General features: G+C 41.7%; 1 protein-coding gene across 1 annotated transcript in view; it reads left to right on the top strand.

Moving 5' to 3' along the window:
* ttc27 (tetratricopeptide repeat domain 27) overlaps positions 1-8,633 on the top strand; it is a 59,985-nt gene extending 51,352 nt beyond the window's left edge. Inside the window, exons 19-20 of the mRNA XM_056396248.1 lie at positions 2,183-2,283; positions 8,333-8,633. Of these exons, the coding sequence (XP_056252223.1) occupies positions 2,183-2,283; positions 8,333-8,458 (227 nt within the window). The 3' untranslated portion in view covers positions 8,459-8,633. The remainder of the gene's footprint in view (positions 1-2,182; positions 2,284-8,332) is intronic.
* Positions 8,634-13,423: the final 4,790 nt, after the last annotated feature.

Consider the following 13,423-nt stretch of genomic DNA (forward strand, 5'->3'; position numbering starts at 1 on the left):
GAGCAACTTCTGTTACGGCATGTAAACGTGTGTATACATGTCTTGCTATGGTTGTGGGGACAAATTTAGGTTTGTGAGGTCACTTTGGCAAGTCCTTGCCGTTTCAAAGAGCTTTTTGAGGGATACCTGTAGTGCTTCAGGTCAGTTACAACATGAATGAAACTCAAAGTAACGTCCTCTGTAGAGATTGAAATGTGTGTGATGGATAGGCACCAAGCAGCAGGCATGTTCAAAATTTCTTCAGGAATTTTATAGTATTAATTTACTAATTTAACTATTTAATTAAAATGATATTCAGTAGAGTTCAGACCTCCACCAATCATAAACAATCCTACATATGTTTTTTTGGCACTCTCGATGCCGTCGTACTTTAACAAACTCCTCCTATAGTTTGTATCAGATCAACTCAAAATTTGGTCAGAACAACCCTAAATCCTTTGGGATGGTAAATGGCGAAGCTTTTTCAGGTTCCTTGAACAGCGTGTCTATGGCAGATTTCACAAGAGGAAGCTGTTGTAACTCTATCATACATTGTCCAATCTGCCCCAAACTTAGAAAATGCTTAACCACCTCACAATGCTTCACTGTGAAAATTGTGAGCTTTTGTTGACTGGCATGGCTGTGGCGGTGAGGCAAATTTTGATGTTTCACCATTAAACAGGAAGTGGTCGTAACTATATACATTGCCAATATGCCCCAAACTTCACATGTATGATGATTGTCCCACACTGAAGACAACTGCATGGTAATACGAAGTCATGGCCATAGTGCCGCCTACTGGATAAAGGGAATAAACCTTGGATGACAATCATCATTTGATTTACATGAAATTTTCATGGTCTGGTCTGCACTTGATATACACCGTGATAATGCATGTGTGGTGCATTTTGAATGCCGCCACACAGTTCATGCAATGCAGGGCTACTTTAATCGGTCTCCTGCCAACACCCATGCTTGCAGCTCTACACTTTATGTCTCATTGTTGTGTCACAGTTGTCCTTGTGTAATTTTATTAGTTGCGTGTTGAATGAAATACTGATTTAATCATTCCTAAATATTGCTCGTGCCATGTGCACTGTTGCCTATTATTAAACACAAGTCCAACTCTGTGTGATGTGGATTGAGTAGATTATTATCTGGATCAGTTATTATCTGTACAAACTCACATATCCTAACACCATAAACGTGTCTGACTTTTACATCAAGATTCAAACATTATTTCCTGAGAAACTGGCGAACATTAAAACTGTACAATCTCACAATATTAAGGAAAGAGATGAAGAATTCCTGGTTCCCCTTATTACCCTGGACCATGTCCCGTCACCTCCACCAAGTTTGGTGCAAGTGGGTTCAGTACTTTTTGTGTAATCCTCCTGACAGACAAACAGACAAACCAATATGGGTGGTAAATATGGAATTTAAAAACCAGATTACTGGAGTTTCACCAAAGTCAATAGCCAAGTTACTGATTCTCTGCTGAACTAATCTTTTAGGTCGGCAGGTTGGATCGTTGGGGTTCTCCTAGCTCTTCTTGGAGATCTGTTACTAAAGTGAGAGTAGCAACACACCTATGGAAACACTTTATCAATTTATCAGCCAAATATACTGCAGTATTAATTGTGAAAATATCCAACGTGGAGCAGCAACTAACAATTGTTTTTACGATCAATTTCTCTACAAGTTATTGTCATGATTAATCAATCATTTAGTCAGTAAGATTCCTGAAAATAGTGGGAAATGCCCTTTATAATTCCAAACTGAGAAGCTGGAGTTAATTAAGATCAGACTAGTTGCAAATTAGTTTTCTTTTGATCAAGTAATCAGTTAATCAATAGTTTAAGTTCTAATCCATTATACAGAAGCCATGCAGTCCCTCTCATGTTGGTGCTGTGTATTAGATATATTACTAGGTCAGTGTGGCTCCTACACTGAAGTGTAAGAATCATGTAGAGCTATAGCTGCTGAAGATGGAGCTGATTTAACTACTTTTTACACATGTTTTATGAACTGATCAGAGGTCAAAGCTGAAATTATTAAATCATTTGATTTTATCACATACAGTATATAAATATACTGACATATCAGAATCTGTGTGTGAGAGAGAGAGAGAGAGAGAGAGAGAGAGAGAGAGAGAGACTGACTTAGCTTATTGATGTGACTGGATTCTCTTTCTGTCTCTCAGTGACCCTCAGCTGCAGTAAGAAGAAGACTAATCCAACAGAAGCTCTTCAGATGCTCTCCTCCACCCGGCTCAGCCTCCGCAGTTTGGCCACCAAAGCTAAGGTACAGTCACCAACACCTATCATGTTAGACAGGCATGCCACATACAGAAAATGAAGTGCAGATGGTGAACGTTGTCAGAGCCTTTTAACCTGGGCTTCAGTGGTTATTCCAGTTTTTATGTCAATAATTATCTTTAATGTAAAGCAGAGGTATTCACAGAGTCAGATCAGTGTCTGTGTGAAAGGGACAGATGGTGACATGCCGTTGTGTTACGTCACGCCTCTGATCCAAGCATCAACATCCGAGGCTGAAACATGATGTCAACACTAAAAACTGCAGTTCCTCTAATGGCCACTAGAGTCTGGCTCCAACAGTGAGTCGGTCCCTATAGACTCCCATGTTAAAATGTCCAACTTTACAGCAGAAATGAACATTTTTACAGCCTGGTAAAAAAAACAGTTTTGGTCTCTAGAGCTAATTTCCTCCTTCATGACACCTGTTAACATGACTCACCTGTTTACATTTTATTAAGGCTTAAAGTTACGGAGAAGTGAGGGCGTGGCCTCTTTCAGTGACAGGTGGGTGAGTGTATGCTTGGCATATACCAGCATGCACCAAAGTCTCAGCTCCACACATGACCCTCCTCTTTGTCCATTTTTGGATAAGCTGGGAGGTATGGGCGGAGTCAGACACTGCCAAGATGGTGACGGTGGAGCAGCTGAGTTTCAAACCTATGGGTGACGTCACAGAGGCTACGAACATCTTTATTTACAGTGTGTGGTCTGAACACCAGCATGCTATCTAAAAATCAAGCATGGGGGCGGCAGTGTGCCGGCTTTGTGTGGTTCAGTGTAGTCTGAGTCACCGGGTTACGTGCCATCGGGTGCTACAGGAAACAACAACAATGTCTGAGTTGCAACATACATGCTGAAAATGGTGAGTTTTGATCAAGATCTGGATCAGCAGCCGTTGACAGCGCTCACCTCCACACATACAAATGCACTGCATCCTGGGCTCAGCACCCCTGTGGAGTCAGGTCTGGCTTTGTGTGACGATGTTCAGTGTAAACAAGGCCATAATGGAGGTTGGTTTTCACAGCAGTGTAGATTCTTCTGCAGTGTTGTTTGACAAATGAAGCTCCAAGCAGTCAGCCAGTGAAGCTGAGCTCCTCAGTCTCTTAATGATACATAATTATCCAACTATTAAAACTAGTCAGTATATTTCATTTGTATTTATTTACTTAGATTTCCACACCTATAGCCTTCAATGTATGAAAAAACAAATAGCCCAATTAATGAATTGATTGACTTAAATTCTGTTGCTTCTTTATGGCAGCCCAAACAGCATCAGTCCTGTCTCAAAGGGTCGATCCTTAAACAAGGACGAGGAGCTGATGCCACACACACTATCTCCCTCTCATTGATCTGTGTCCTTCACTGTCTTTGTCATCCAGGATGACATCCAGAATCAGCCATCAATATTAATGATACCAGTCAGTTAGGTTTGCTGATGCTAACATTAGCAGTGCACTGTGACTTCCTTTTTTTCTTATTCTTATTCTTCTAAATATTCAAGTACAAAACACTTTTCTGGCATATTACAGTGTTAAAACATGTATTGGTTATGATACAGTACTGAAATATAATAAACCAAAAAGGAAAGAAAAAGGCACATAGTTGAAGAAGACATATTGTATGAGAGTTGTATTCAAGTACATAAATAAACCCAGTAAAGAAAACAGATTCTGGGTGTTTCTGTCCGTCATTCATTTAAGTGATTTTGTGAATAGCTGAAGTTCATTTTTCCATCCATTGATGTGGGGCTTGACCTTTAAATATTTGAATCTATGAATAAAATGCTTACCAACGTAATCAAATCATTTATCAGAAACTTCAAATTCTTCTCCATAATAAGTACTCCAGCTTTAATCCACATCATATTTAGTGGGTGTAGCAAAATGTCTTCATGGACATTTTACATAATGTTATATTAATATGCAAATGAAAGAACAAACAACTCCAGCTCTGAAATGAATTTACAAACATTGCGAAGGCTACGTTTACTGCAGTCCTCCTGAGTGTGTGTTCTCCCAGAAATGCGTGTAACCAGGACTGACAGTGAGCTGCTACTGCTCATCTCTGAATGTTACATGATTTTATTTAAAGAATTTAAAACCCAGAAAGTAGAATCACCTCCTTGCTGTTGTCTGCCTCCTCCACTCAGACTAGTTTCAGGTTACATCCCTGTTTATCCAGAGTCATATAAGATATGAACCATTTGTGTGACATTTTGTCATAATTGCTGAGCGAAGTCTTGAATTATGGATAAAAAGTGGTTAGTGAGGTCACACTGACCTTGACCTTTGACTTTTTTTTTTTCTTAAAGTATATTTTTTTGGTCTTTTGTGCCTTTATTGGACAGGATAGTAGAGAGAGACGGGAAATGGGGAGGCAGAGAGAGGGGGAATGACATGCAGCAAAGGCCGTCCGATGCGGGACTCGAACCAGGCGGACTGCAGCGAGGACTGTAGCCTCTACACCTAGACCACTACGCCACACGACGCCCTAACCTTTGACTTTTTTTATGAGTTCATCATTGTTTGCCAGATTTGTTCCCTGAAGGTGTTACTGAGGTATCGCGTCTACGAGAATGACACGGATGTAAGCATTTTGTTTTGGGGTTGTCCATCTGTACGTACATAGTTTGTGCACCTTTCTACTGTTCATTAACTCATTAGACGTTAATGGACTCGTTAACATTTGTAAGGCAGATCAAGGTTGACATTAGGAGTTGTCAGCTGATAATTTCTCCGACTCTTCAAACCTTGTGGTGAGTGATCTGACCATGCAGCTACTGATGCTACACAGCAGAGGAGGCTATCAAAAGATATCAAAGAGCTTCCAGCTTGAAATCTTCTTGTGGGAAATAGAAGTTAAGCAGAACTTGAAGAGATCTGGACCAAGACCAAGAAACTGTTCAGATAAGACGAAGACAAACCCCCCTCATACAGTGGCAAGAAAAAGTATGTGAACCTTTTGGAATTTCATGGTTTTCTGAGTAAATTTGTCATAAAATGTGAACTGATATTCATCTGGTCAAGGGTATTGACAAATATAATGTGTCTTAAATATAAACCACAAAAAAAAAGATCTTTTATGTCTTTATTGAGAATAACCAAAAAATCCTCATAGTGCTTGTGGAAAAAGTATGTGAACCCTTGAATTAATGACCTCAAAAAACCTAATTGGTGTCAGGTTTTAACATACCTGGAGTCTCGTTAAGACAATGAGTTTGGGTGGGGGTGTGGCCTAAAGCTACTGATAAAAAGCCCTCAAACTTTTGGAGTTTGTTTTGCAAAAGAAGAACACGTTTATATGAGTCATGCCTCGCCAAAAAGCTTTCAGAGGATCTACGATCAAGAATTGTTGATTTACATAAAGCTGGCAAGGGTTACAAAGTGATTTCAAAGACTTTAGAAATGCACCAGGCTACAGTTAGGCAAACAATCTACAAATGGAGACACTTTGGGACTGTTGCTACTCTACCAAGAAGTGGTGTCATTTTGACTGGGCGTCCAAGAGCACAACGAAGACTCATCAGTGAGGTAAAGAAACAACCCCCAAATGACAGCCAAAGATTTGAAGGCATCATTGGAACTGGCTAACATCTCTGTTCATGAGTCTACAATACGTAAAACATTGAACAAGCAGGGTATCTACGGCAGGACACCACGAAGGTAGCAACTGCTTACTAAAAAGAACATTGCTGCACGCCTGAAATTTGCAAGAGCACATTGACACTCCACAGCGGTACTGGCAAAATGTTTTGTGGACTGATGAAACTAAGATTGAACTATTTGGAAAAAACACCCAGCACTACATCTGGCGTAGAAAGATCACGGCATATCTTCATGAAAACATCATCCCAACCGTAAAGTATGGTGGAGGAAACTTTGGGCCTGCTCTGCTGCATCAGGGCCTGGCCAGCTTGTAATCATTGAGGGGAAGATGAATTCCCAAGTTTATCAGAGAATTCTTCAGGATAATCTGAGAATGTCTGTACATCAGCTGAAACTCTCTAGAAAGTGGATGCTGCAACAGGACAACGACCCAAAACACCAGAGCAAGTCCACAACAGAATGGTTCTAGAAAAACAAAATCCGCCTTTTGGAGTGGCCAAGTCCGAGCCCAGATCTCAACCCAATAGAAATGCTATGGATTGACTTGAAGAGAGTCATACACATGAAACGTCCAAAGAATATGGCAGAGCTTAAGCAGTTCTGCCAGGAAGAACGGGCAAAAATATCCAACGATGTGCAGTTGTGATCCAGAGCTACAGGAAGCGCCTGGTTGAGGTTATTGCTGCTAAGGGGGGGGGGGGTCAGCCAGTTATAAATTCTAAGGGTTCACTTACTTTTTCCACTGCCATTTTGAATGTTGAATGAGTGTGTTCAATAAAGACATGAAAGATCAGATTTTTTCTTGTTATTATTTTAGACACATTATATTTGTCAATACCTTTGACTTAGATGAAGATCAGATCAGATTTTATGACAAATTTATTCAGAAAACCATGACATTCCAAAAGGTTCACATACTTTTTCTTGCCACTGTATAACTACAGAGGAACTGCAGGAAGCTTCAGTTGACACAGGAGTGATGGTGCAGCATTGATGCACAAACAGGGTCTATGTGAAAGAGTCATCGGAGGGAAACCTCACCTGTAACCTCGTCACAAAAGTGAGCATCTGAAGTCTGCAGGGCAACATCAGGAGAGTCAGTTAAACAAATGCTTGAGGACAGATGAGGTTAAAACTGAGCTCTTGAGCCACAACCACCAAGGCTGTGTTTGGAGAAAAAGTTCCAGCATTTTGCCAACTGTAAAGGAGGGTGAGGGTGGAAATATTGTGCTTTTGGGTTGTGTGGCAGCAGAATGGCACAGGAGAAACAGACAGAAGAAAGAATGGTTTCCACCAAATATCAGCAGGTTCTGGATCCAGACATCCTAGACATAACTCTACAACAGGACCATGATCCAAAGCAGACCTCACAATCCACCATGAACCACTGCAAGAAGCATCAGCTGAAGATTCTGGAATGCCCCCCCCCGACCTGAACATCACTGAACATATGAGAGTAGATGTTAAACCTGCTGTGTGGCTGATCTCAGGAAGAGGCTGAAAACTTGAAAAGTAACCAAGCATTAACATGTGAAGGCTGATGTTTGTTTTCTGCAGTGGTGGATTCACTTCTTCAGTGTAACATGTTTGGGCAAATATTTAGAAAGTGTTGCTCCTACAGTTTGTCCACCAGGGTGCGCTGACAGGTTTATTTTTCAGCTAGAAAATTTGCTGCTGGTGAAGCTCTTGGTCAGTGTTCCTTAGCTGACATCACCATGTAAAGAGCCTTGTGATAATGTTTGTTTTGATTTGGCGCTATACAAATCAAATTGAATGTAAATGAATTTAATAATAAGGGTCATATTTTTAAATAATGAATTCTGAATGGAGATTTTATGGGTTTTTTTTAACAGATGCTTTTACCACAAAGGTGGACTTGTGTTGCACAACACCTAGATGTTTAACTGAGTGAGCTGGATTGTTGTGAGAAAACTGTGTTGTTATAATGGACAGTCACTGAAAATATCATTGTTATATTCCTCTATAACGGACACTGTTATGCTGCAAATGCCTCCCTAATTTGTGTATGTGTATTTTTTAAAGATATGTAGTTCTATGTTTTTGTATTGAATATTGTTCTGTAAAATAAAACATAAATGAATGGCAGCAGCACTTTGCTGTTATTAATGATTTATTTGAGTTCACAGTCACTTAGTAAATCATTTTTTCTTGTGCCATAAAGTAGTACAGCAGGTTTAACCATGTATGACACACTGAGCAGCAGAGGCTCTGTCATACGATTGTTCCCATGACTCCCGAGTGAACATGACATCTGAGTGTTGATGTGCCGCACTACAGACAATATTAAAGGCAGTAGCTTTAAATTTCTCACAGTGCAGTTTCATAAAATCAGCCACTGTTGGTGAGTGAGATAATAATGATGGTGACAGTCTGATCCTCCAGTGACTGATTCCTCTTGTTTCTCTCCAGCAAATGCACACAGACGTGGCCACAGGTCAGATCCACGGCGAGCTGCAGGACGGCGTCGCTGCTCTGGAGCAACTCATCACGGATCTGCGGGAGCTGAGCGGGAAGCTACATGACCAATCACAGTGACCATCCTCAAGACACGCCCCCTCTCTCCAGCTGTGACTGATGGTAATGACTGATCAAGGACAGACAGACCGCAGCGCCGCCCATCTGCCTTCAAATAATCATGATGTTTTTGTACGTATTTGAACGTAAACCATGACTGTAAGACACCAATCAATAAAATACTTCAGAGTTTTAATGACGGCTTTAGATTCTGTTTGTTACACAAGAAAAACATTTGAGCTTGAAGAAAGAGCTGGTGTCAGGTTTAAGATGTTGTACAGAAAAATCACTGCTTTCCTTTGCTCTGAGTCTAAATCCTGTTCATGGTCTGAGGACTTAGACCTCCAGCTGTGGTCCCTCTATTCACTCACCTGCTGCCTCTCAGTTAATATATTATTTTTGGTCATTTTGATATTTGCTTTAAGATGAAAGCCTGAAAGTGGCATTTTCTTTTTATTGCTGACCAGGTCTGGAGCAGATCCCTGCTCAGCTGTTAGTTCTAGTTCAGACCTGAGTGAATCACACTGAACAACCTGTATATGTATATACTTTGTTCTATTGTAATTTCTATTGTACCCTGGCCCTGAGAGCTCAAAACACTGCAACTTGATGAGTGAAGTTAAAAGTTCTGTACTATGTTTGGTAGGAAACTGAAATCGAACAGCAGCCTGTCCAGTTCATACGCCGCCACCTCATCAGGCTCAACAGGACCCATTATTCACCACTACAGGTTTCATGTAGAGGTTAACAGTAACTTTAGTCATTTTAACTAATTTTATTTTCTGGTGAGGACGTACTTTAGAACACAGCTTGAATCTTCAAATTAACAACAGAAATGCACAACTACAGACTTTGAAAAGAAACTTCTTGCAGACTAAAGAGCACAGCAGCTGTCACTTGTGTTTTCCTGTCCAGGCTCTTCACTATACCTGTCACATTAATGCTGTAGTCACACTCACTCACTCTCACACACACACTCACTCACTCTCAACACAGACATTCACACACAAAGAAACAATCACTCACTCTCACACACACACTCACTCACTCTCAACACAGACATTCACACACAAAGAAAATATCACTCACTCTCACACACCCACACACTCACTCTCTCACACACCCACACACTCACTCTCTCACACACCCACTCACTCACTCTCTCACACACCCACACACTCACTCTCTCACACACCCACTCACTCACACAGAAACTCTCACACACATACACACTCACTCACTCACTCTCAACACAGACACACACACAGAAACACTCACTCTCAACACAGACACACACACAGAAACACTCACTCTCACACACCCACTCACTCACACAGAAACTCTCACTCTCACACACACACACACACACTCAGTCAGTCACTCACTCACCCACACACATACTCACTCACTCTCACTCACATAGAAATACTCTCACACACACACACTCAAACAGAAAAACTCACTCACTGACTCTCTCACACTCACTCACTCACTCTGACACACCCACTCACACAGAAACTCTCACTCACTCACACACACCCATTCACACAGAAAAACTCACTCACTCAGTCTCACTCATTCTATCACTCACTCACACAGAAACGCTCACTCACTCTCACACTCACTCGCAGAGACACTCACTCACTCTATTATTCTCAACACAGACACTCACACAGAAACACTCACACACACTCACCCACTCATTCACTCACTCACTCTCACTCACTCAGAAAAACTCACTCTCTCTGTCACACAAACTCACTCACTCACTCACTCTCACACTCACAAAGAGTCACTCACTCACTCACACACACGCACTCAGTCGCTCACTCACTCACACACACACACACACACACTGTCTCAGCCTCACTCACTCACACAGAAAAACTCACTCTCTCTGTCACACACACTCACTCACTCAGTCTCACTCATTCAATCACTCACTTGCAGAGACACTCACTCACTCTATCATTCTCAACACAGACACTCACACAGAAACACACTCACTCACTCTCACTCACTCAGCCTCACTCACTCACACAGAAAAACTCACTCTCTGTCACACACACTCACTCACTCACTCTCACACACACTCACAAAGAGTCACTCACTCACACAGAAAAACTCACTCTCTCTGTCACACACACGCACTCACTCACTCACTCACACAGAAAAACTCACTCACTCTCACACACACACTCACTCACTCACTCACTCATTCAATCACTCACTCACACAGAAACGTTCACTCACTCTCACACTCACTCGCAGAGACACTCACTCACTCTATCATTCTCAACACAGACACTCACACAGAAACACTCACTCTCTCTGTCACACACACTCACTCACTCACTCACAAAGAGTCACTCACTCACACACACACACACTCACTCAGCCTCACTCACTCACTCTCTCTGTCACACACACTCACTCACTCACTCACAAAGAGTCACTCACTCACACACACACACACTCACTCAGCCTCACTCACTCACTCTCTCTGTCACACACACGCACTCACTCAGTCGCACACTCACTCACTCACTCACTCACTCACTCACTCACTCACTCACTCACTCACACACACACACACACACTCTCACTCAGCCTCACTCACTCACAGAAAAACTCACTCTCTCTGTCACACACACTCACTCACTCACTCAAACAGAAACACTGACCTTGACTCTGCTCAGGTTTTATCTCCTTGTGTTTTCTTCAGTCTGCTCCTCTTTATCGCTGATCCTCCACCTTTAAATCAGAGCCTGTTGTAGTGACCTGATAAGAAGAGAGCCATGTGAGATAGAGCCACATGAATGTGTTTATGAAGACCAGTGTTCATGGATGATATCACATGTTATCAGGTGAGAGGCTGCAATACAGCTACCGGATGTTAACAGTTAAAAAGCTGGCTGATGTTTGTGCAGCTCCAGTCCTGGAATGAAAAGTATAATGACCCATTTCATTTCCTCTCTATTATCCATTTATCACTCACAGACTCAGGATCAGTCAGCAGCGGTGACTCATCTTCTTAATGGGACTGTAAATGCTGAGATAAACCACATCAGAGTTATTTGCTGTTGTTCTGTCATCACCCAGGGGACAAACACCAGTCTGCTTGTTCTGCCTCAGACTAACTCTCCCAGAATTCCTGGTATTCCTCAGTGGAGAAGCTCTGACGCTGATGTAACCGCTCTCTAAACTCCCATTACATCACATCTCAGTTCATGTGGGAAAGACTATTTTAGTTTGGAATGATTCTCATGAACAAGCTGATTCATGACCACAGTTATTCTCCAGGTCGAGTCACTTCACTGCCCTCAGACTCTGGAAGGTGCTGTTCAGTACATATTGATGAAGCTTCATCATATGAGGTCATCTGTTTTTAAACACGAATCCTTTAGCATGATGTGTGTGATTCCACTAAAACAACAGCATGTAAAGAAGCTCATTGTGGCTCTGTGTGTGAGGGTTTTTCCACAGGACTGAGTCAGTCTGCTGAGCCGTGTTTCCACTACAGCCCCACAGCAGGGGACAGCTGGGCTCTGCTGGGCTGCTGTGGTCCTGCTCAGGACCAACCCCTGGCGGTCTCCTCCCTTGTGCTGTGTCCTTGGCAGCTAAACTAAAGGAAGTCTGTCTGTCTTCAGCTGTCAGTACTTTTGAAATGGTTTTTAGTTTGTGTTGCTGGTTGCCCATAACTTTCTATTGGAGCTGTGTTAAGTTACACAGAATCTCTCCTGCTGTTGCTCCTTCCCATTAAAAGTTTTCCACTAGTGAACCAACATGCTTTTATTATGAAGGAGTTATAAGAAACTCCAAGTATTGGCCAGAAGTTAGCTGAGCTTCATTATCAATAATGTTCTTCAATAAAAACAGGTCTGATCAACCAGATGTGGACGTACGCTGCAGATGCATTTGAAATCCTGGAGGGAGGAACGCTACAAATAGACAAACACTGGAAAGAGAAGCGGACGACAGGCTATGACACTGTTATGTTCCCCAATGTGGAAACTAGGGGATGAGGAGAAGTGAACAGTGTAAAATGTGTCCCGGGAGGAAAGAAAGATTAGGAGGCAAAACTATTTGTGAGGAATGACTCTTATTATTAAACTCAACAAACTAAATCACTGCAAAAGGTAACTAGAAAATCTGGTTTCAAATAACTAAAACAATAAACCACCAGGATTTCTACAACTTAACATGAATGTTCGAAGAACAAAGGAAAACTCAGGTAATTTGGGAAGCAAAGCACCCTCCTTCTCAGCAAGGAGCAAGACACACAGCTCTCACACTGCCACACTCAATGGCACCCGTTGGGCTCCCTCTCTCCACTCTTATACTTCCTGCTAAATAGTGAGTGGGAACAGCTGTGTGCAGCTCACCTACTCCACTGAAGGAGGAGCAAACCTGGTGTATGAGAGAGAGAGAGAGAGAGAGCAACACCAAACCACAGTACTAGGGTCGTAACAAACACACTGTACAGACTGCACCAACCCTTTTTGTATGATTTACAATCACTCATACTGACAACTGAGTGTATGAAAAACATTGATTAGTGCAGCTTTAATCTGACCTGAGGCCTGTACTATGAAGCAGGATTTGAAGTTATCGATGACGGTGTCCTATGACGTTGGTTCACTTATTACCAGGGTAAATCACGATGGTAACTTACACTAAATTCCTAACCGTTTGCTATTTGCAGTAGTCACTTGCTTTTCTGACTCATTAAATATGACCTCACAACCTGAAACCAATCAGAAACGAGAAGAATAGCGAAGTTAACACACTGATGTCATTACTGTATCACTGATGCAGATTGGTCATGAAACTATATAACATTAGTTAATGTTTAACGTTTGCACAAGTGGATTAATTTGTCATCCTACAACTTTAGTAGTGCTGACATTGACAGTTATGTTAATTGCAAACTTCACTTTTACTAGCAGTGGCAAGATTAGATAAGGTTTATTTAAAGTAGATTGT

This window comes from Seriola aureovittata, chromosome 14 (genome assembly GCF_021018895.1).
Source record: "Seriola aureovittata isolate HTS-2021-v1 ecotype China chromosome 14, ASM2101889v1, whole genome shotgun sequence".
NCBI classification, from domain to species: Eukaryota; Metazoa; Chordata; class Actinopteri; order Carangiformes; family Carangidae; genus Seriola; species Seriola aureovittata.